Here is a 25,043-nt window from a genome sequence, read left to right as displayed (position 1 = left end):
CCATATGCTGGGGTCAGTTTCTTGGTAAAATGTCAGTTAGGAGTTGTAGTTAGTTGCTAATAAACGACTCAAGTTCGGGATTGTAATGATATGCCCATGACAACCTCAGGAGCCCAGTCGCCTTTTATGTAGCTTCCCTACTCAAGGTTATTTCATGGTTCAAATGACTACTGGAGCTCCAGTCTTCTTGTCTGAGTTCCATGAAGGAAGAAAGGAAGAGGAAGAACTTCCAACTGAGCCAGTTCGCTTTGAAGATGATTCCCTGCCAAGCTCTTTCCACAGTGCATTAGTCAGGACTTAGTCACATAGTCATACCTAACTATAAGGGAGACTTGAAAATATCTAGGCACATTGTCAGCCTGAGAAAGGTAAAATCTCTTTGACCAAGGAAGAAGGGGAGAATGCATTGTTTTGGAATCCTTGGAATAGTAATACGTCAGTAATATGGTAGGAAATCCCAGCTGTGATGCAATGTGGTCTCTGCTTAGCAATGCGAGGAAAAATGGATTTGAGGAGATTAAAGTACTCTGGACAGATGGAGACCAGTATCACCTTCTTGCCAGAGAATTCCTGCAGTGTTTACCTGTTACATGTTTAAGTGTCTATAGAGGTAGGTTTCAGCACCGCAGACACATCATTTCTTCTTGGTGTCTGTCTTCTGAAATAACATCAGGGATGGTTCTCAGCAAGACTTTTCCAGAATATAGAAGACATAGGTGTCCCAGCGGGCCCACATCCACTACAGCGATGTTGTTGGAGGCATTGTGGCCTTCCCTTCTGCGGCTGGTGCTGTTCCCCCATATTTGGAAGAGAGGGGCCTGTGGCCGGTGGAAGGGGCCCCCCTGAGATGGAAGACTGTGTCGGCTGCCTCTTCTCAGAGGCAGGGGCTTCCTGCTGCCACCTGGCACCACATCCCCCCCCCCCCCCCCCCCCCCCCCCGTCTGCGTAGCACCACAGGATTTGAAAAGCACAAGATCAGGTTGATCTTTTTCTTACGTTTTAATGGGACTTTTATTCAAATCCAAGCCTGGTAACCTCCCCCAGAGTTTTTAAAGGGAAAGAATTTTTTAAAGAGAAGGAGGGGAGAGAATGGGATCAGGGAAGGGACTCATGAAGCCTTAATGACAGCCGTTTGTTTTTTTTTTAAGAAAAAAAGTGATCAGGAGGAAATTTAACAAAATTCTGGATTTAGTATGACTTGGTGATTGAGTCAGTATTTGTTACAATTATTATTATCTTTTCTGTTGAAGCCATTTCATAATAAAAAGGTAATGTGCTTTTATAGCTCTTCTTAAACCCCTGGCTAAAATATCCCAGAGTGCATCAGAAAGCTACGGTTGAACCTAGATTAATTAACTAATTAGCTGCCCTTTTCCTCTGTCTCAAAGGGTATCGAGATGCACAGATCGGTTGGATGCAAATCGTAGAGGACCTCCATGAAAGAGTACCAGAAAAGACGGATTTTTCCCCCTTTGGAAATACTCAGGGTCCAAGTCGTGTAGCTCAGTTCCTTGTGATCTATGCACCTAGAAGGGGAATCTTGGAAGTGTGGGGCACACAGCAGGGGCCTAGGGTAGGAGCCTTCAACGTGGGAAAGCACTGCAGGTAAGCCGCAGACCCCGTCATTTTCCTGGTTACAAAAAGGAATGCTTTTGTTCGAGTAAAGCTTTTATTAAAGCTACTTATTAGATTGCGAGTCGTTTGAGAATTGCAGTGTTCTCTATTATGGTTTTTCCCTGTGAGTGCCTGGTATATAATTAAGGATTAAGTATTTAATAACAACAACAAAAAATCTTAATGAAAAGGCCATGATATGCTACTGAATTTAATAAAGTGACGTGTGGTGTTGCCATTTGCCCCCATCCCTTACTTATGCTGTGGGGGCTCAAAAGGAGAGATTCCTTCAGATTCCCATGGTGATGATGTTAAGTGAGGTGAATGCTTTGTTTGCCATAGGCCTGTCACTTAATTTTTCTAACACATTTTAACAAGGCGTCATTCTGCCAGTCACCTCTGCTTCCCTTGTGTTTTTGGTATCAGTTAGTGTTTATTTTACTTAGTGGTGCCCCCAAATCGAGACCAACGTAGGGGTCCCTAGCTATAATATAAGCACTTCTGGCATTTCTCCTTTCTCTAATATTCTTACCGTATTGGTATGTGATTTCCTCAGGCTTCTGTATCCTGGCTATAAAATAATGGGCTTAAATAATGTCACCAGTCAGAGCTGGCAGCCACAGACTTACCAGATCTGTCTTGTTGATCCAGTGTCTGGAAGTGTGAAAACAGTAAACATTCCTTTCCATTTAGCACTGAGGTAAGATCTATCAGGTATCCCTCTGCTAGCTTTTCCATCCCGTGTTTTGCTCTTGGTTTTGTAGTTATTGTTTTGTTGTTGCTGTTTTTTTCTCATTAGACAGAGATCTTTATTTTATTTTTTTTTAACGTTTATTTATTATTGAGAGACAGAGAGACGCAGAGCGTGAGCAGGGGAGGGGCAGAGAGAGGGGGAGACACAGAATGGGAAGCAGGCTCCAGGCTCTGAGCTGTCAGCACCGAGCCCGACGGGGGGCTTGAACTCATGGACCGTGAGATCATGATCTGAGCCGAAGTCGGTCGCCCAACCAACTGAAGCACCCAGGCGCCCCTAGACAGAGATTTTTAAAGTTAAGTAGGAAGAACATAAAGGAAAAGAGAGTTGGAGTGTGCCAGACTTAGAAGGAAAGCGATTTCATGTTCTGTAAGAATTTGTTGTGTTTATTGTTTTAGCGACAAGAAGTGTGAGCGAGCCAAGGACATGCACCTAGTGAAGAAACTGGCGACCCTGCTGAAAACAAAACCTCCCAATCTCGGTGGGTGCCCTTTAGTCAAAATAACAAAGCATGCTCTTTTATCATTTTCTAAATTAATAGCATATTATAAATGGAGCAATCGAAATAGTTCAGGGGCGCCTGGGTGGCTCTGTTGGGTAAGAGTCTGACTCTTGATTTCAGCTCCGGTCATGATCTCAAGGTCGTGGGATGGAGCCCTGGGTCGGCCTCTGCGCTGGTCGTGGAGCCTCCTTGAGTTTCTCTCTCCCTCTCCCTCTGCCCCTCCCCTACTGTTGTGTGCTCACTTGTGCTCTCTCTCTCTCAAAAAAAAGATTCATCTCTGAGCAGTTGCAGTTCCTTAAAATAAGGTGAGCTGCAAGTAATCCTGTATATATTTTATTGGAATTGCTCTGTAAAGATGAAGCTTGCCACCTGGGAGATATTAACATTCATGTAAAGTAACAATGTGAGAGAAACCAGAAGTCCTGTAGACTGACTGATAGCTACAAATATATGCATTTTTCTTTCCACATAAAGTTTACCTTGTAATAATAGTGAAAAATTTAGTTTGGTTAATTTTCTCTTTGTAGATTTGGTTGAAACAGAAATAAAGGGATTAATTCTTGATATTAAGTATCCTGCAACGAAGAAACAAGTAAGTATGCATGTGAATTTTCCTGACGAGTGGCTGTAACCTATTTCTCTTAAGAAAGCCTTTGTTTTCCTCTTTCCCTCCAAACATGACAGGTTAACGTCTTCCTTTTCATGTTTTTATTCATGCATCCTTTTTATATTCATATATGGAAGTTGTGTTGTCTCTCTTTCTCCTTCTTTTTCTTTTAAAAATTAAGCAATACTACCATACACGTGTATGCATGTTTTAGACACAGACACACATATCTATACATAGCATTTATTCAGATTAAAGAATAATAATAAACCCTTATGTATGACCAGTCCCCTGAGGAAATAGAACGTTACCAGGAACTCTGACGAGCCTCCTGTCCCTCCTCAGTCCCCTCCCCCATCCCTAATGTGACCAGTGTTCGGAATTTCGTTTCTCTACAGTTGATGGAGGTACTGCACGTGCTCACATACTGTATGGATTCCACCCTGTGACTCTACTTTCTTCACTCGCCTCCTGTCAGTGGGCATTTAGGTTGTTGCCGGTGTTTTGGTTTTTTGCCATTACCGTGATACTGTGATTATCCTTGTACTAGGATACTGTATCTTTGTTTCCTGGTGCCCGGTGTGCAAGAGTTTCTCCTGAGTTTTATACCTAAGAGGGGAATTGTAGGGCACGAGCTACGCTAGCTGTACTAGTTGATGAAAAATTGCTTCTCAAAGTCCTTGTGCTGCTAGTTTGCTTTCTCACGTGTGCTGTGTCAGAGGCCCTTGTCAGGCTTCTTGAGTTTTGCCAGGTTTGGGATTCTGCTGTGACAATTCACTGTGATTTCTGTCCTCGCACCCTTTTATCAAAACCCTCGTAATGCTGCTTGAGTTTTGGCTGTCTGAGTTCTTACACGACGCTTCAATCCCTGTGGACATCTCTGAACTCCTAGTCTACTTTTAATCAGAACCGTGATGTACATGGGTTATAGCTCACCGTTTTTTTTCCCTTTTTACCTCGTTTGAGCCCCTTCAAGTAGGGTCTTCACCAAAGATGTCTGTTTCATAATCCACAGCAACTAAAGTAATGCCGGATTTGTGGGAGAATTTAGTGAATACTGATTTCTTATCTCCTCTTACTGTGGTAGTCATTTGGTTGAGACACTTCTTCTTGTTTTCTTGTAAAACAGGCAAGTCCCTGTGACTTCTCATCCAGTTTCCATTCTGACAGGGCTAATTAGCTCTCATTTTCCTCAGGGCAGAGTCTTGGTTATGAAAGCTGACGTTCCTCTGACAAGGCGGGCACCCAGGAGAGGTAGTTCAGAGAATCTGTAGAAAGGGAGGGCTCTCACCCAAACAAGGCTTCTCATTTTGATACTGTCTTTTCTCTTACCTTACATCCTGGAACAACAAAACTGGGAACTTTAGCATATTACAGACTGTCATCTTGGCCTTTTTAAAAATTACTGCACTACTGAATTGTGCGTGAAACTATGAATTTCATTAAAAATGCAGGAAAAGCTGATAGTAAAAGTTGTGTATTGTTTTCAACACTAAGCGGGGAAAGGAAACCAGGTTAGGCTTGAGAAGACCGAACAAATAGGCAGCCAGCTGCCCCTCTGTGTAATAAATACCAGAACACAGGCGGTTACATTTTCTTGGGTGTTACCTTTCTCAGAAGTCACTTTCTTTATATCCACCATGTACTGAGGCAACTACATCATGGGCTTGACCAACCCTCTGAGCCCAACCCTCTTGAGCCACCCTCTGAGCCTGTTTCTTTCCCCCCCACACACAGAGGGGGCTGTGATACCATTTTTGTCTCATGCCATATTCTCAGCCTGCTTTTGAAACTATGTAATCTCATCGATAAAAAAGCCAATTTAACGTGGTAGTATGAAAGGGTAAGTATGAGCTTCAGCCGCTGTGTCTACCCATTGGTGATTCTGATGGTTGCTTCTTTAGGCACAAAGGGAGATTTTGGAACTATGGTGAAGGCTCTAGAGCATCTACTGGGAGAGGGCAGGAGAGGTAGCTGGGGTGAGGTGGCGCCATATATATCTCCCATGGCCTGTAGGTTGACCTGGCCGTGCTCAAATGCACTCATTAAGCAGTAATTAAGTTCTTGTCAGATTTTGTTATTGGCACATCAGCAACAGCCTCTGCTTTTCATTTATGCCCGTGGGGTATAGACTTACACTCTTCTTACTGGTGAATGGCTTTGTCTCGGTTTCTGTTTGTCTTGGCCGTTCTGTTAAACACCAGTTGCCTTCTAGTTGTCTCATTCTGAGTCCGGACTCTTTGTCATCCACCATATTGGGTATACGATGAAATTCATTGATTATTACGTATGATGCAACCCTCATTCTCAGGTACGTATGCTAAAACATCTTACCAATGGAGCTTCCTTGGGAATTTGGGGCAACAAAGGTGTAGGCATAAATACAAAGCTTAAAAAACAAAATCATTACCTTTTAATTGTTGCAATTGCTCAATATCTTTCTTCCAGGCTTTGGAAAGCATTTTGGCAAGTGAACGTTTACCATTTTCCTGCCTTAGAAACATCACTCAGACTTTAATGGACACTTTAAAAAATCAAGGTAATAGGGTTTGTACTGATTGGAGGTTCTGGTCTCACTTCAGATTTTACAGTTCTGATTATAGAAAGCTGTTCCTGTGAAAGATACCATGATGTTACTTCAGCGTGGAAATAATACATATAAGACATGGTATTTGGAGACTTTTACTCCCTATTTAGTATACGCGCTGATCTTCATCTGAGCTTTCTCTGAATATAAAAATATTTCTCTTTCAAATCTCTCTACTGGGGGAAGGACACCAGCATAGCACGGCGAGAAGTGATTATTCTGATACAGCTATACACATGTGAAAGCCATTGGCACGGGGAGGAGATGAGCTGGTGGTGTGCAAAAAACAGCCAGGTTCTCTTGCTGGCATTTTCTTCTGTTTACCTTTATGGGAGGAGAACGGTTTCTGCAGATGAAGAGTTCTTTAATTTTGTTTTGACAGGGAAGATGATAAGAAAATTTATGCTTTGAATTAATATTCTTTTAGTGTATAGAATCCACATTTTCTCATCCATTTCCCTCAGGAACAACTGAGGACTTCCCAAATCAGACTATGAGTAAATTATTAGTTCTGTTTTTGTTTGTTTGTTTGTTTTTGTTTTTTGCTGTTCAGAATTCGTCAAAAAAGAATTACGTCTCTATCTGTAGGATTTTAACTCTGTACTCCAGCTAGCTAGCCCAGCAAAATGCAATTTATTCAGAATCCCTAACATCAATTAAATTGTAGTGTGCAATTTGCAGACTTCATCTAGTTGTGACTTTCTGCTTGTCATGTTAATTATATAAAGCCAGCTTTATATTTATATTTAAGCCAACGTAAAGTGGTTTAATTAGCAAATCATAGTATCCTCTTTCAACACTTTCAGCATCCTAATTTTGAGATTTGCTTTCTCCACACGTAATTAAAGCTGCCTTTTGGAAGATAGTGAACTTCTTTAGTGCATACAACTTGTTGGAAATGTCTGTTAAAAAGCATAGTATGCTTCTGAAGCTCCCCTGTCCCTCAAGGCTTTATCAAAATCTGAAAATTTATTAAATAAGAATTTATCTTGCACTGAGCTGAGAATAAACCAAACACCACTTTGGAGCTCTATAAAATCATCACTGGTTTCAAGTTCTACCCAGAACTGGGATTCCTAAAAATTTTACCTGTTTAATATGTTAATAAGTTTTATTGTGGCTATAATAACTCTTGGAGGTAAAGTGTCTGTCTTTTGAAATAATAGTTGTTTTATATTAGGTTATATCTAAATTACCATGCAGGAGGGGCGCCTGAGTGGCTCAGTCAGTTAAGCATCTGACTTCGGCTCAGGTCATGATCTCACGGTTTGTGAGTTCGAGCCCCGCGTCGGGCTCTGTGCTGACTGCTCAGAGCCTGGAGCCTGCTTGGGATTCTGTGTCTCCCCTCTCTCTTCCCCTCCCCCACTTGCAGTCTGTCTGTCTGTCTGTCTCTCTCTCAAAAATAAATAAAAGGTTAAAAAATTTTTGTAAGTTGCCACACAGGCATGTTTTATACAGAGAGGAGTATTTCTCTGATATTAAACTTTCTTCAAGAAGCCTGATGGACAGACGGGGAATGTCACTTTGGTCTCTGCCTCCCTTGAGGGTGGGCCTGTCACAGTCACAGTTGGCAGCAGGCACCATGGTAACGGGAGCCAGGCAGCTTCCTGCCGGCCATCCTCTGTGTGTGGGCACAGGAGGCAGCGTGTGAGCTCCGGGCTGACAGAGGATACCTTCAAGGCTGCTTTCAGTTTAGTGTTTTAAAAATTGAGTATTAGACTCAGGTAGCTCTTTCTGTTTTTCCCCACCTCCCCTCCACTACTAGTCTGCCTTATTTCATTTAAGAATTTGGATATTTTTCCATGGTGGAAAATATATACTTGTAGCTTATTAAGTACCCCAATATTTAATAGAATAAAACATCAGGCTGGGAATGCCAGCTGGTGCAGCCACTCTGGAAATGGAGGTTCCTCAAAAAGCTAAAAGTCAAACTACCCTACGACCCAGCAATTACACTACTAGGCACTTATCCACAGGATACAGGGGTGCTGTTTCGAAGGGACACATGCACCCCCGTGTTTATAGCAGCACTATCAACAATAGCCAAAGTATGGAAAGAGCCCAAATGTCCATCAGTGGATGAATGGATAAAGAAAATGTGGTGTATGTATACAATGGAGTATTACTCAGCAATCAAAAAGAATGAAATCTTGCCATTTGCAGCTACGTGGATGGAACTGGAGGGTATTATGCTAAGTGAAATTAGAGAAAGACAAAAATCATATGACTTCACTCATGAGACAAAACTTCACTTTAAGAGACAAAACAGATGAACATAAGGGAAGGGAAACAAAAGTAATATAAAAACAGGGAGGGGGTCAAAACAGAAGAGACTCCTAAATATGGAGAACAAACCGAGGGTTGCTGGAGGGGTTGTGGGAGGGGGGATGGGCTAAGTGGGGAAGGGGCACTAGGGAATCTACTCCTGAAATCGTTGCACTATATGATAACCAATTTGGATATAAATTTTTAAAAATAAAAAAATTAAATCAAAAAAATAATAAAACATCAGGGAAGTATATAAGACTATGAATGTTAATGAGAGAAAAATCTTTTGTGAGTCGACTAACTAGAGCTCTTTAATGTATTTTTTCGCCTCCACCTTTTTAGAACTGGAGTCTGTGGATGAAGGATTGCTACAGTTTTGTGCCAATAAACTGAAACTACTCCATCTTTATGAGTCTGTCAGTCAGTTAAATTCCCTTGATTTTCATTCAGACACACCATTCTCAGATAACGTAAGTAATTCTACTCCTCATCATACAAAATAATCTCTTGGATTATTTTTAATGTTTTAATTGATAGTAAAGTAGAAAATTAAGAATTTTTAGGAAGTATAAAGGTGTATTTCTTTACCAGACCCCCTGCTGGCTCTCCGTGCCTTAATGTTCAATTTATATTATTTATGCTAAGATATTACATTTTATTATTAATCTATTTTTACTACCGTAGAAGCATTGTTTTTTTTCTCATTTTTTTAAGGTTACTTCATACCACATAAGTTTGACAAGATTTGCCAATTACAATAAACTTGGTTTACTAAAGTAGGAAAATTTTAATTTCTTTAAAGAAAAAAAAAAAAAAAAGATTCTGCCAAACAGAAGAGATTGGTTTTCTGTGGTGGTGTTGTGAACACATTCCTACAGCTTGCTCTGTTGTATACTACATAATGCTTTAAAAAATTCTGTCTTACATCATAGTGTTTCATTATAGTAACTGTTCTATGTTTTTATTCTGTAAAACATTAAAAAATGGCAGCGCCTTGTAATCTTCATTACGGTGCAGTATTACTCATTTCTGGGGCGTGTATACAAATTCTTACTTTCCATACAGAGCAATCAATAGGGAAGGAAGTAAGTAATAAATAAATAAATTTCTTAATAGGGAACAGAGGGAAATATTGTCCTGTCTTTCCCTCAGATTCGTGTGTGACTGGGCGCAGGTCGCTTGCCCTGAAAGCCTCTTGTCTTCCACCTCTCTCTCAAAAGGAAAATTATCTAAGTGATTTTAGTTATTTGTCAAGTCCCTGATAATGCTTTTAGAAAATTACCAGGTGTATCTGAAACTTAATTGAGGTTTAAAGTGGAAGCTTTTTGTTTTAAATATATGTATGTGAATAAAAAATTTTTAAACAAAAACAAGAAGATTTTTCTCTATTGGAAACCACTTACATATTCTTAACATCTTTTTAATCTTTGGGATTATAGATGGATTTCATAAAAGCATTTTAACAGTCTTCATCATTTTCTATGATTGCCATTATAAACGACAAAGCCATTTTTGGGGATCTTTTGCTTTTCTTTCTACTTCAGCAATAGTATAAAATCTTTCAAACAACAAAAAGGTCAGGTTGATTTAATTATGTCTGTAGGATTGCCTAGACGTTTCATAGATTCTTAAGTGCTTAATTTTTTTTGTAAGATCCAAACCCTCCTACTTTGCCAGAGAAAGTTAAGTATATGTCATTAATAATCCCTTATAGAATTCATTTCCACTTAATAGCCCCAGTATAGTCTGTAAATAGAAAAGATTTAGAAAATTTAAGAAATCAGTTTCTTAACCGATTGTTCTTTTTTTAAGTTTTAAAGCACTTTTTAAGAATTATAAAAATTATGTTTTGCTGTGGACTTTTAGATCCTTCAAAAATATACAGTCATTTTCTAGGCTGAATGGCCAATATTGTACATGTAAAACTAAAATTGAAATTTGAAATCATTCTTGTTGTCTGTGGGACATAGTTCATATAAGCTCATATCAATTCAGTATAGCATTGAACTGCTGGTGTGTGTTCAGTGCATTTTGCAATTTACTGCTTGTTTTTAAAAACAACAGCCTTAATAAATAGAAAGCTGCATTCTTAAACAAGCGCAGTTTTATCAGGTAGCATGGGGGGAAGAAAGCTGTGCTTGCTGTGGCAAAATGGTCTCTTACGTATGTGTGTGTTTGTGTATGCTTATTCCTAATTTAGAAAAATAATAGTATCAGGAGATGTTTTTGCACATACGGGATATAAAAATCGTTTGAAAGGCTGGCAGGATGTTATCTGTGACTTTTCAATCCCTGTGTCCCTAAGAGTTACATAGAGGATATGCATGTAAATACAGTGATGATTGGTTTCCAGTATTTTATTTTATTGTGTTTTTGCTGCTTAATAAATATTGTTTCAAACAGACCTTTAGTTTTCTTAGAATCACAAGAATCACAAGGGTTGTAGTTGATACTCTTGTAATTTTTTTCTGATTATACATTAATACGATTAGGTGTAATCCGAACATTTTAGAAGAGAATATTCTCAAGACATTATATAAAAATGGTACTTTTAGTTATATGTAGTATTTCAAGATTAATTTATTTAAATAACACCCCACTCGTGATTTGAGAGTAAAGTTTTAAGCGGAGTACGTTATAGCCGTCTTTTGCTCATAGCCTTGAATTTCACCTCAGATAATGGGGTCGACTCCTTTGGCAGAGTCAGAGAAAGAGTCATGGTCTATTCAAGGCTTTTTTTTTCCTATTTTTTAAGGACTTGGCTGTGTTACTGAGGCTTGATGAAAAAGAACTGCATAAGCTCCAGGCATTACTAGAGAAGTACAAACAGGAAAAGTCCAGAACTACTACCGTCCGATTCTCTGATGATAAGGATGGTGTGTTGCCTGTAAAAACATTCCTGGAATATTTAGAATATGAGAAAGATGCGATCAACATAAAAAAGATGAGTGAAGAGGAGTATGTGGCTTTAGGTAGGTGGCATGATAAACTGCTCTTTGAAACCTGCCTCTTCTGGATGAAAGCCTGGGAGGAGTTCACAGCATCTCAGAGATTCAGTTTGTTTCAAAAGTAAATTAATGAGAAAATTTAATGTATGTTTTTCAGTTAACATAAGATACTCTGGATATGTAGACACTATGTCATAAAAGTTTTATTGATTATTACTTATACTAAAGAGACAGTGCTAGACATGGAATGATTTGCCTTCTGCTATAAAGTCAACAAACCGAACCATTCATTTCTCTTCTCTTGTGCTGTATTGCTTCTCTGAGGATCTAGGTTGCAATTCAGGAAGAATGTTAGTCCAAATGGTAAGTAGCTGTTGGTTCATGCATTTTGCTTTTGTTTTACTAGGCAGCTTCTTTTTTTGGAAGTGTTTGCATGGAGAAAGCTCTACTGAGGATATGTGTCGTACATTGGAGTCAGCTGGACTTAGCCCTCAGCTGTTGTTGGTAAGGTTTCTTCGCATGCTCTTCTTCCCTGCTGATGTCATCTGGAAGTGTCAGTCTTTTGTTTAAATGCCATTGTCTAAAGCATATCATACAACATACATCAAACCTCCCAAAAATGATCAGAGAAACGTATAGTTACCATATTTGAGTAATAATTATTTCTCTAATTCTCTGTAAGTTGTAGCATGCATGTTCCATGGTTGGCCTAAAATAAATTTAGAATCTGACACATATGCGTGCATTTATAGTGGGTTGTGATCATCAAGGAAAATGTTCATATTGGAACTAAAAAAGGTCTTATTTACAGAACAAAATCAACTTCCCTTAAAGCAATACAGAGTTGTTATCAAACATTCCCAAACTTTGAAAATAGGTTAGGGTTTAGTCTCTGTGCTATAACAAATGTAAAACAAAAGAATCATCCAGTAGAGAATGACAACACTAAATGTTTGCCCTTCTGCAAAGGACCCTGTCGTCATCCCTTTTCTGTTCCCTCCCCTCTTACATGCACAAATACATACTTTTTCACATCCTTACTAACATCTCCTATTTTGGCCAGGATTTGGGCAATCTCCCTCCGTAAGCCTGTTGACTGTGGTCATGTATTGTTTTAATTGAACATTTAATCTTCTAAAAACAGATTCCATTCTGTGTCACTTTGCAGTATGTATGTCCGAAAGTAAAGTAGTTAAAGATACATATAGATTGTACATGGATTTTCATAAGCAGCGTTTTTTGGTTTTGTTAGAGAGCATGTGCGTATGAGCAGGGGAGGGGCAGAGAGAGAGAGAGAGAGAGAGAGAGAGAATCTTAAGCAGGCTCCATGCCCAGCGTGGGGCCCAACACAGGGCTCTATCCCGCCATCTCATGACCCTGGCAGCATTTCCTGAGCCAGAATCGGGTCAGATGCTTAACCAACTGAGCCACCCAGGCACCCCAAAACCAGCTTCATTTATAATAGCCCAAAATTGCAAACTACGCAAATGTCCTTCAGTGGGGGGAATGGTTAAACTGTGGTACAGCTTTACCAGGAATACTCCTCAGCGATAAAGAGGACTGAGCCACTGATTGAGACAACACCTCTAGTGAACCGCAAGGAAGATATGTTGAGTGTAAAAATGTCAATCTTAGAAAGACATGTACTGTGTGATTCTGTTTTTGTAACAGTCATGAAATAGCACAGTTACAGAGATCGGGAATAGATTAGTGGTTGCCAAAGGTGATGGGTGAGTGAGCGGGGAGGGACAGGTATGGCTAGAAGGATTAACACAAGGGAGTCTTGTGCTGATGTATAGTTAAGTGCTTATAGTGGTAGTGTGTTTGCAAAGTTACACATTTGGTAGAATTGCATGCACACACGTATGGGTGCATGTATTACTGGTGAAGTTTGAATACACTCTATGAATTTTACCAGTGTTAATTTATTGGTTTTGATATTGTGTAAGATGTTAGCATTAGGGGAGACTGCAGGAAGGGTGCATGGAACTTCCTTGAGTGTTTTGTGTGTGTGTGTGTGTGTGTGTGTGTGTGTGTGTGTGTGTGCCACTAGTGAATCTTTCACTGTTATGAAATAAAAAGTTAAAAAAAGAGGAGGTAAGTATTGCTTATTATTCAAAGTTGAGATGCTTAAACAGGATGAGTACAGAAGACTTCTTATTTCACACTGTGTTTAATCAATATCAACAAATTGTTATTTGCATTAAGTCTGGGGTCTAAGAAACTGGGAAAATACGAACCTCAAATCTTACCTCACTCCATATATAAAAATTAACTCAAAATGGAACATAAATATAAGAGCTAAAGCTACAATACTTACAGGAGAAAACATAGGGGACAGCTTGGATTGAGCCAAGATTTCATAGGACACAAGAAGCATGAGCATAAAAGAAAAATATTGGTCATTTACACTTCATCAAAATTCAAAACTTCTATGTTTTACAGCTGTTAAGAAACTGAAAGGCAAGCCTCTCTTTCAGAATTTATACTTGATAAATGAACTGTAGCCACAGTAGGAAAGAATCTGTACAACTCAGTAATAAGACAAACAGTACAATAAAAAAAAAGCAAAAGATTTGAACAGACCCATCACCAAAAAAGATACATACAAATGGCAAGTGATCACCTGAAAGGTGTTCAGCATCATTTGCTGTTAGGGAAATGCTAAACAAAAGTACGGTAGCCTCTTTCTCAAGAAGGTGACTGAAATGAAGTCTACTGATGGCATCAAGTGTCGAAGAAGTTGTGGACTGATCGGAGCTCTCAGCACGGCTAACGCAAACGATAGCACAACAACTTTGGAAAACTGTTTGAAAGTTTCTTATAACGAACATAAATTTACTATAAACTCTAGCAATCTCACTCCTGGGTATTTAAGAGGAATGAAAATAGATGCTCACATAGATTTGGAATCAGATATTAACAGCAGCTTTATTCGTAACAGCCCAAAGTGCAAGCAACCCAAATATCCGCCAGCTGATAAATGGATAAACGATGGTATCCATACAGTGGAGTGAACTACTGGTACACAGAATAACTGTGCGATGAATGAATGAATGAATGAATCTCAAAAGCATTATACTAAGTGAAAACATCCAGAAACAAGACTGCCCACTGTATGATTTCAGTTGTATGAAATACTAGAATAAGCAAAAATATAGGGATGGGGGGGATGGGCGTTTGCTGGAGAATGAGGGTGGGGGTTGGAGACTGACACCAGGAAGCACAAGGGAACTTTGGGGAATGAAGATATGTTGGCCACCCAACTTAAAATCAGTGAACTTTATTGTAAATATGTAGATGTTGTAAGGTAATCAAGTGACGCATATTATGTAGGAAATCTCCCTGCTTTAAACCCATAAAGCTGTGATCTATAGAAATATTGTGCTGTAGAATTTATAAAATGGGTTATAATTTGAAATTATTTTAAAAACGCATCTGAGAGATTGTATTTCACACATTCCAAATGATTCATCTCTTTTCCCTTGTTTTTCTCAGACAAATGGTTTACGGCTAGATTTTTTTTTTTTAGAAGTATTTTATCAATAGCTGAAAGCTGTTAAGCAGCTGTGTAATTTTTAAAAATCCTGCCGTGAGTACAGAGAAATAAACAAGGCGTTTTCACTTAAAGTGTGTAATTAATAGTATGAATAGGCAGGGAAGGGGGAATGTCTTTAAAAAAAAAAAAATACAAAGCCTAAGAGTTAAGAGTAAGAAATGGAATATACAATTAAAAAAAAAAAAAAGACAAGCTTTTCAAGAAGGCTGCTTGGTCATTGTGGTCACGTTGATCAGAGAAAATAGTGGCCGGCACGTTGAGGCCGCAACTAAGCCATCTGACCTCGGGGAGATAAAGTGCAGGGGTTTTGTGTCCCCGTGTAGTAAGTGTGTGTCCTGCTTCATCCTGCTCATCCCCAAAGAAGTTAGTGCCAGTGTCAAAATATTGGCCAGTGATATTTCTTTAGGCTATTAAATTTTAAAAGGTTTTTTTAAAGAGAATAAATGTCTATTATATTCAAGGAGTAACAGACTTTTAGGAGTTAGGCACATAAACATTATGAATAAAAGGTGTTTGGTCTTTCAGCAAAATATATTATTACTGTTATAAAGACACACTATTTGAAATGCTAATTCTTCCTATTTTTCTGCAGTATTTTCATAATAGTTTTATTGGAATTATGTTCATGAAGAAATTTGGTACTTGTAATCTAGGTTGTATGTGTTTGGGCGGTATATATTTTTAAGTTTAGAAATATTTCTAGATATACTTACCATTTTTTTTGTCAAACTTACATTTGATTTAGTCACTATTTTACTATATTAGTGTAATTCACAGACCGATAGCCCGATAGTTTTTAAATGCTTAAAACGATAATGTTTAAAGCTCTAATTACCCTCAGTGGAATATTATCAAGTTTTAAATCTGTAACCCAAAACAGATCTAGTTTTCAGCAAAGACTGGAAAGTAAGGCTCCTCCAAAAAACTGACAAGAGAAGTTTCTTTTAAGTAGAGACTGGACTTAACAGATGGCTTCCTCACATTCTGTCTGCTGGCATTTCTGCTGAGGGAAGGGTTTAAAACATCTGGGTTATTACTATTACAGGAGGATACTTAGCAAGAGGTACAATTAATTCATTAAGCATTAGAAGCAGCTACCAAGGACTCCTGGGATTTTCTGTTTCATTCTTAGGTACAGGTTTTACCAGGTCTTAGATCTTGCTTGACTTAGAAAAGAGGAATTAACTGAATTTCCTCTCAAAGTTTCTCTTAATAAAAATCTCATACTCACATATCATCTGGTAGTGTGTCAAGACGTGACATTTGTGTGTGAAACAACAGTATACATTTATAGTATGAATATCCACGTTGTAAATAAGCTGACATTTTTTACTGTGATGTATTGAAAGAATATTTCGTATTTACTAGTTACAGCTACCTTCTGTATGCTTACTCTGTTATGTATGTTCATGTGTATGTTTTTATGTGGTATCTTATCTCTGTATTCTCTTCTTTGATTATTTTTCTCCTTTTACCTTTTTTCTGATGCTTAAAAAATCTTCCTATTGCTTGTAAGTGATCCTAAAATTGTGTCATTGTGTTCTGATGACTCCCATGGCATCCTCTCTTTCATACTGACTTTTTACATGCAAACTAAAGCAAAGCTGATTGGAATTTTTAAAGTTTATTGAAAAGGGGGAACACCCACTGTGTCATAAGCAAAGATTACCTTGGTGGAAGAAAGTTAGAAAAACAGGGCTGACCCAGAGAGAGACAAAGAAAGAGGGTTCAGTAGAATAGTTTTTTGTTTTGTTTTGTTTTGGAATTTGCTAAATAAAGGTGGTGGTGGGTAAGGGGGAATGGTTAGTTGGAGAGAAAACTAGAAGGGTTTATAGTATGAAGAAAGATTCAGGGTATGGCATATACTTTGTCTAAGTAGGATTTAGTCTGCAGTAACCCCTTGGGTTGTGTACCTTTTTGAGCACTTTGAAACTTTGTTGCTGATGAGGAGACGAATCAAGCTTGAAAAGACAGACTGTAAATCTGTAAGTGTGTTTAGAAACCTGCACGGTGCCTGGGTGGTGCAGTTGGTTAAGCTTCTTACTTTGGCTCGGGTCATAATCTCTGCTTTCATGAAGTCAGGTTCTGTGCTGACATCTTGGAGCTTCAGTGTCTGTGTCTCCCCCCTCTCTCACCGTCCCCTGCTCATGCTCGCTCGCTCGCTCGCTCTCTCTCTCCCCAAAATAAACATTAAAAAAAGAAACCTGATGTGCTCTTAAAATACCCCTGGGGCCTATATTTTGTGCCTGAAATTATTCAGAGTGAATCTAATGGCAACTTAACAGTGAAGCTAAAAGATAAATTGTGCCAATTCCCCCATTTCCTTTTGATTTGCTTCATAGCACGTGTGTTCATCGAACACTGGCACGGTTAAGTTCTGGATTTTGGAGTGTCTTTGTTGCCTTTACAGGCAACTTTTTTTTTTTTTTTTTTTTTTTTAGCCTGCCTAGTGGTTATAAGTAGCACTGTTGTATGAGGTTACGAGAAGATCTGGAAGAGAGGGAATAACCTTGATAAGTGGATAAAGTCAGTCAAAACTTCGTGGACTACATAGGATGTTGTGTGGCAAGTGGAGTGAACGTGGCATAATATGACCGTGTTTTTATAAAGCAGTGACCACCTCTCTGTTATGCCCCTGCCTAATGCTCTCTGGGTAGCTATACTTAAAACACTACTAGTGGCTTGGCACATGGTAAGCTCTGTATAACCACTAGCACTTATTATTGTTCACATTGTCTTATGAATACGCAGGCAAATATGAAAGCACATATTCGGTTGTAAAAAAAAAAGTTTTGGAGGCGCCTGGGTGGCTCAGTTGGTTGAGCGTCCGACTTTGGCTCAGGTCATGATCTCACAGTCTGTGAGTTCGAGCCCCACATCGGGCTCGGTGCTGACGGCCCAGAGCCTGGATAGGATGAGGTAGAAAGGCTGACATAGGGAGAGACATAAGAGTTAAAAAAGGGAGACAAGTAAAAACAAAAGAAAACAACAGTACTTTTAAAAGTGTGTATTTTTTATTTGTAAAAATTATGTAACGTGTAAGTTTATTTGTACATGTACATGCCTGTGCACATGTATAATTTTTTAAAGAGAAAAGAAAACATGCATGTTAGAATCCAGCAGATCTAGGTTCAGACTTTAAGCCTAACTCATTAGCTATATGGTACCGGGTAAGTTACTTTTCGTCATATGTACAATGTGGGAGACTATCCCTGCCACAAGGTTGTTGGAATTGAACGGGGTGATGCCTGGCAGGTACTTCCCTCTCCTGGCCCATAGGTCATTCTCATAGGTTAATTTCCTTCACACACTTCTTCAACTTCCTACTCTTCTGAATTTTTGAGAATTACTTGTACTAATATATTTAAAGTGATAATCAACCTTTTATTTTCAAGGCTTTTTTTTTTTTTTTTTTTTTTACATGAAGGTCCAGGCTTTTCACAAACACCAGTACCGAGAGGTGTGGTGCTGTGCCTTTGAACTTCTCATTATCTCAGAATTATCTGTGTACAAATTTTATACATCTTCAAATACTTGAGTTTTCAGTAGGTATGCTGGTTCATAGGCATCTTAAAAGTCACTTATGTTGATTTAGGTGTTTTTGCTTAAAGTCTGTTTCTCATGCCTTATTTAAAGACTAGAATCTGATAGTTGTACATGTCTGTTCACCATTGCCAAGTCCACAGTGCCTCGTGGCCAATGCAGGGTATGGTCCACAGCTCCAGATCCTTCCTTTCTTCCAGTCGGCTGAGTGGCTTCTCACCAATCCACAGCGATCTATGCTAACTTGGTAGTGACCTTTCTGGTAATATCCTCCGTAATCAAGGCTCAACCTGGAAGGCAATGCTTAACCCAAAGAAGAGATGGAATTGGTGGAATTTAGTTATCTGACAGATGATAGAGAATCTCTTAAGTAGACAAGGTACCTTTTCTGTCCCTCGTGTTATGTGATACAATAAGCAACCACTTCTTTCTCCCTCGGAAGGACTGAATCATATACGCACATGTGCTCTCTTGAAAACTGCAACCTTTTGTTTATTTATTTTACTGAAAATTATTTAAATTTGATTTCAGGCTCTGCTGCTAAGTGTTTGGCTTTCCAAGGAAAAAGATATTTTGGATAAACCGCAGTCTGTGTGCTGTCTTCACACGATGCTGTCCCTCCTGAGCAAGATGAGAGGTAAGATAGATGCCGGTGGAAACCATGGTTCCCCAAGCCCTGAGATGCAGGCTGCTGCTTTTGCAAATGAAGATTAATTACCATTTGAAAACCACAAAACTGGGAAAGGAGGATGCTTTCTCGAAATAAAAGGAGACTACAGTGTACAAAACGTTTCTCTACAGATTCTTTTATGTATGAATGGCTCTCAGTGAGTTCAAAGCATGCTTTATGGAAATTAAATTTATATTTTGTGTCATAAAAGTAATGTGATATGAACAATGTGTTTTCTTAATTCATTGAGGTAAGTCATATGGTCTTTGGTGGAGGTCATTTTTTAAATTATTTTTGGCCTCATTAGAATAATAATCCGTTACATCAAAACATTCAGTAGTAGTGGGGCACCTGGGTGGCTCAGTCAGTTAAGTATCCGACTCTTGGTTTCAGCTCAGGTCAGGATCTCAGGGTTCGTGAGTTCGAGCTCCGCATCGGGCTCTGCGCTGACAGTGCAGAACCTGCTTGGGCTTCTTTCTCTCCCTCTCTCTCTGCCCCTCCCCTGCTTGTACTCTTGCTTTCTCTCAAAATAAGTAAAATAAAACTTAAAAAAAAATTCAATAGTAGTTTTCAGCAATGATGAAAATATTCCACAGATTTACAGTTGATTCAGAAGCAAGACCACTAAAGGCAGCCTAAATAAATGGGATATAAGTATTTTGATAAGAGAAGTTATGGATTTGTTTTCTGAGTCATTCAGAAATCTACCAGTGCATAACTAGGGAATTTAGCTTCTGCATTACATTTGATGTAAAGATTGGACCAGAAAAAATCGACAAGCTCCGAGTCTCTTGTTTAACTTTCTCTTTTTGCCTGCAGTGGCCATCGACGAGACCTGGGACTCCCAGTCTGTGTCCCCGTGGTGGCAGCAGATGCGGACGGCTTGTGTTCAGTCGGAGAACAACGGGGCCGCCCTGCTGTCTGCACATGTCGGCCATTCCGTTGCCGCACAGATCTCGAACAGTCTGACTGAGAAGAAAGTAAGTGGGCAGGGGCGCGCCCATGTTTGGATGGGCTGGGTCCGTCCCTGTCCAGCCTGCGTCGGGGCTGCGGTGTCTTCAGTGTTACGGAACATCTGGAGTTTGAAATGTGTGCTCAGCAGGTTCTTATTTGTCTTATTGGGAGTGAGGGGTGCTGCCCTTAACTTGTTTATTCAGATGACATGCGTATTTGAGCTGAGCCGCCACCTCATGGCATGAGGGGTAAAGTCCTGCAGGTGGAGGGCAGAGGTCTTCCCCCTCGTGTGTGGTAAGTCCCTTAAACATGTATCTCCTGCTTCGGTTCCGTCTGCAGGAGGTCAGGGTTAGACTGCATTATTTCTGAGCTTTGTTGTAGCTCTCAAGTTCTACGGTTGCATTTATAACCTCTGCCCCCTCTTTTATAAACAGAAGTTGTTTTAGGGGATGTAGTGTTGAATGACACATAAAAGTTTCCTATTGACCGTCCGTTTTGCTTTGTGGTTTCTCCTCATCTCTTGAACACTCAAATTTATTTTAAAAATCTCATATCTCATGGTAGATCAAATAATTTCTTTCTAGGGGACATTGCGTTTAATTGGATGAGTCACTTAAATGGGCCTGTAGACATTCACTTAACACTGTCGGTCTGAGTATAGTTTCTATGCTAAATTTAAGAGTACTGGCTTAAGATGTTTATAATAATGGAAAGAGAAGAAGTTTGAGATACATTTTGTATGTTGGTGAGTGCATTTTGAAGAGATACCAGTACCCGGTACTGACCGAAGAGACCGGGGCCCTTGTCAAGGATGGCCCTGCAAACGTGTTGAAGTACACACTGGATGAATCGGGCGTTACGGCAGATCTTCTTGCAAATGTCGAAGCAGTGAGTCCAACTCACTGTTGCCCCAGAGTCTGCCGTCTCCTCCTGTCCCTCCTGTTCCATCCCAGTCAAGTAGTAACATTTGTGAACCAGCATCTGTGTGCTGCTTTGTGATGTATCCTGACGGTCTGTCATCAGCTTTCAAGTTAAAAGCTCATTCGAGTTAATGTCGATCCAGATTCTTTGCCAGAGTATCACCAGTGCGTTTTCTGTTAGTTTTCCCAAACAGTCTTGGGTGCTGATTCTGAGGCCCTCACCGACTCCTGGGAGGCCCTCTCTCTTGACACCGAGTACTGGAAGCTCCTGCTGAAACAGCTGGAGGACTGTCTCATACTTCAGACACTACTTCACAGCAGGGCAAACACGCCAACCTCCAAAGTGTCATCGCTGCAGGCTGAGCCCCTCCCGAGGCTTTCTGTCAAAAAGTTATTGGAAGGAGGAAAAGGTGAGCTGGAGTGTATTTGAGCGTTGCACCTGTAAATCTGCATGTTTATGTCGTGGGCGTTTCTGGTGGTTTTTATAGAAATGACTGAAAGAATAGGGAAAGAGAAATACACTCAGATTAAAAGAATTCTAACTAACCCACCACGTACTTCTTCTCAAAGTCTGACCCTGTCAGTTCCCTGCTCAGGAACCCTCCTCCTGCTTCCCCCACCTAGAAAATCAGCTGTGGTTCTCAAAGAGTGCAAAGAAAGAGTCAGAAAACCCTCCCTTTTCTGACTTCGTGTCTGTGGGAGGCTGGATTTTCCTCCTGTACTTCAGCCAAAACAACAGATCACAGTGGATGGAGAGCAGAAACTGATGGGAGACTCCAGATATGAGCTGCACAGTTGAAGAGATTGGCAAAGACGTAGTGTTGCTCCTCTTGCTAAACGTCTTTTGTTGCTTTGGGGAATACAGCTATTTTCATAAAATGTTATTAACACATAATAGGCTTATTATTTGTATTTAAAAATGAATTAATAACAATATTTTAAAATTTTGTTTTAACTTTTAATACCATAAATATCAGTAAATATAACCCATAAACTCAAATTCTTTGGAATTGTCAGTAATTTTTTTTTAATGTTCATTTTTGAGAGAGAGAGCGTGAGCAAGGAGGGGGCAGAGAGAGTAGGGGGGACACACAGGATCTGAAGCAGGTTCTGAGCTGACAGCACAGAGCCTGACATGGGGCTCGAACTCACAAACTGTGAGATCATGACCTGAGCTGAAGTCAGACGCTCAACCGACTGAGCCTCCCAGGTACCCCTGGGATTGTCAGTATTTTTTAAGCATTTAAGGAGATTCTGAGACGAGAGTCAAGAACTTCTGGAACAAATATAAACTCTTAAGTCTTTTCTCTAAGAATTTGGGGCTTTGAATCCAACCCATTTTTCCATTTCTTGCTGCTTGATTGTGGTTCTAATGAAGGACCTGTGATTCCCCATCTCTGGGTCTGAGCCTGCCCCCTTCCTGCTCCCCACCTGTCCCATTCCAGATTCTAAATTACATGCCTTTCTCAAGGCCCAGCTCAAATGCTACCTCCTCTAAGAAACTGCTCATGATCCACTAGCTGCAAATTTTCTCTTCTTCCTCCTAATTTCCACAGAACTTTACACCCTCTTCTGTGATTTATTACGTTCTACTGTCCTAGAGACATTGGGTTCCTTTGACCATAAACCTCTTGAATTTTTAACCGTCATGGTGTAGTTTCTTTTTACCAGCAGCTCTTTCAGGCATTTGATACTGGAATGAATATATTTCTGGATTTATAAATACCTGTGTATTTATAGATTTTTTATTTAGTTAACTTGTTTTCTCGGGCTTTGTAAGACTTGTAAGCTTTGACCTGAGAGGCAGGCTTTCGGTTTGGCACATATTAAGTGGCCTATGGAGCTGCTCTGAAGGAACATAGGCTGTGGATGCCATCTTGGCACTCGCCTTCTGCCTTGTCCCAGTTTGTCATTATAACCCAGAAAGAGCTTATACACTCATGAGCCCTAAGTTTTGCAACTGCCACCCGGGGGACATCTCAGGTCTCCTAACTCTGGTGGCCGGTGGGGTTTACGCTTGTGGGCCTACAAGACTATATATATTTGCGTACTTTCAAAAGCTGATACCTGAGGTTCTGGCTTCAGTCAGCCTGAATCGAGGTGTTAAGATTCTCCCTTTTGGGACACTGGCATGTCTCAGTATGTCCTCCACTACTAGAAGCTGTTATAAATATAATAGGCTGCTTGGATAAGCACAGAGGCTTGAGAGCCAGCCAGGAGCCAAGGCAGGATTGAACAACAAGTTTCATCTCCTACACAAATCCACTCCTTTAAGACTAGGAGAGGTGGTTCCATCTACTGTATAGAAACCACAGGGAGTCCAGCAAAATGAAGAAATAGAGATATTCCAAAAGAAAGAAAAAGATAAAACTTCAGGGAAAAAAAGCTTTAATCAAATGGAGATAAGTAATTGACCTGATAAAAGGTTCAAAGTTATGATCATAAAAATGCTCACCAAACTGGGGAGAAGAATGGATGAATACGGGAATAACTTCAAGGAAATGGAAAATAAAGTAGCAAGTAGAAGTCACGAGGCTGAATAACATGGTAACTGAACTGCATATCCACTACAAGGTTTCAGCAGCAGACTAGATGAAGCAGAAGAAAGGACCAGTGAACTCAAAGACAGGGCAGTGGAACTCAATCAGAGCAAAAAGAAAACATGAAGAAAAAAAAAAAAGGTAAAGATAGCTTCAGGGACTTAGGGGACAATATCAAAGGGGCTAACATTCATACTGTAGGGCTCCCAGAAGGAGAAAAGAGAGAAAGGGGCAGGGATCTTACCTGAAGAAAAAATGGCTAAAAACTTCTCTAATCTGGGGAACATCCAGGTCCAGGAATTTGACAAAATTCCAAGTAAGAGGAATCCAAGGACCCATATTAAGACACATTATTATTAAAAATGTGAAAAATTAAAGTCAAGGAGAGAATATTAAAAGCAGCAAGAGAAAAACAACTTGTTATGTACAAGGGAACACCCATACGACTGTCAGCAGATTTTTCAGCAGAAATTTTTCAGGCCAGAAGGGAGTTGCATGATATATTCAAAGTGCTGAAAGAAAAAAAATTTTCAACCAAGAATACTCTGTCTGGTAAGTAAGTTATCATTCAGGAGTGAGGGACAGAGTTTTGCAGACAAGCAGAAGCTAAAGAAATTCTTCAACCCTAAACGGACCTTATAAGAAACACTAAAGGGACTTCCATAAGATGAAAAGAAAGGGCACTAATTCTTAACGAGAACACATGTGAAAGAATAAATCTCACTGGAAAGGTGTGTATATATATATATATATATATATATATATATATATATATATATATATATGGTAGCGGATTAATCACTTATAAAGCTAGCATGAAGGTTAAAAGACCACTATGAGGGGCACCTGGGTGGCTCAGTCAGTTAAGCATCCAGCTCTCGATTTTGGCTTAGGTCATGATCTCACCATTTGTGAGTTCGAGCCCCATGTCAGACTCTGCAGTGACATTGCAGAGCCTGCTTGGGATTCTCTCTCTCTCCACCACCCTCCCCCCACCCCTCTCCCGTTCACACACATGCTCTCTCTCTCAAAATAAATAAACATTAAAAAAAATAAGTAAATACAAGGGGCACCTGGGTGGCTCATTCAGTTGAGCATCTGATTTCGGTTCAGGTCATGCTCTTGCATCTGTGGGTTCGAGCCCTACATTGGGCTCTGTGCTGACAGCTTAGAGGCTGGAGCCTGCTTTGGATTCTGTGTCTCCTTCTCTCTCAACCCCTCCCCTCATGCTCTGTCTCTCAAAAAATAAAAACATAAAAAAAAAGACAACTATGATTATAATAGTTAAGGGATATGCAAGATAAAAAGATGTGAAATGTGACATCAAAAATATAAAGTGTGGTACCAGAGAGTCATTATGTTGAACTTTCCAACAGGATCAAACTTGTTATCAACTTAGAATAGCCCACGACAGACACAAGTTGTTATATCTAAGCTCATGGTAACTACAGAGCAAAAACCTATAGTAAATACACAAAAGAGAAAGAGAAAGGGGTATAAACATATCACCAAAGAAAGTTATCAAGCCACAGAGGAAGAAAGCACGAAAAGAAGAGAGGAACCATGAAAACAGCCAG

The 25,043-nt window shown here is 39.7% G+C and overlaps 1 protein-coding gene across 4 annotated transcripts in view; it reads left to right on the top strand.

Annotated features, from left to right (window-relative positions):
• RAB3GAP2 (RAB3 GTPase activating non-catalytic protein subunit 2) overlaps nucleotides 1-25,043 on the top strand; it is a 101,146-nt gene that overhangs the window by 57,395 nt on the left and 18,708 nt on the right. For all 4 annotated transcript variants that reach the window (XM_047840634.1, XM_047840637.1, XM_047840635.1 and 1 more), the window contains exons 14-24: nucleotides 1,389-1,605; nucleotides 2,171-2,314; nucleotides 2,767-2,849; nucleotides 3,398-3,462; nucleotides 5,926-6,016; nucleotides 8,675-8,802; nucleotides 11,088-11,304; nucleotides 11,687-11,784; nucleotides 18,914-19,019; nucleotides 19,872-20,032; nucleotides 21,108-21,336. In XM_047840634.1, the coding sequence (XP_047696590.1) occupies nucleotides 1,389-1,605; nucleotides 2,171-2,314; nucleotides 2,767-2,849; nucleotides 3,398-3,462; nucleotides 5,926-6,016; nucleotides 8,675-8,802; nucleotides 11,088-11,304; nucleotides 11,687-11,784; nucleotides 18,914-19,019; nucleotides 19,872-20,032; nucleotides 21,108-21,336 (1,539 nt within the window). The remainder of the gene's footprint in view (nucleotides 1-1,388; nucleotides 1,606-2,170; nucleotides 2,315-2,766; nucleotides 2,850-3,397; nucleotides 3,463-5,925; nucleotides 6,017-8,674; nucleotides 8,803-11,087; nucleotides 11,305-11,686; nucleotides 11,785-18,913; nucleotides 19,020-19,871; nucleotides 20,033-21,107; nucleotides 21,337-25,043) is intronic.

Source organism: Prionailurus viverrinus, chromosome F1 (assembly GCF_022837055.1).
Source record: "Prionailurus viverrinus isolate Anna chromosome F1, UM_Priviv_1.0, whole genome shotgun sequence".
NCBI lineage: Eukaryota > Metazoa > Chordata > Mammalia > Carnivora > Felidae > Prionailurus > Prionailurus viverrinus.
Note: the sequence above shows the minus strand (reverse complement) of the source record. Positions and strands in the feature narration are given on the sequence as shown.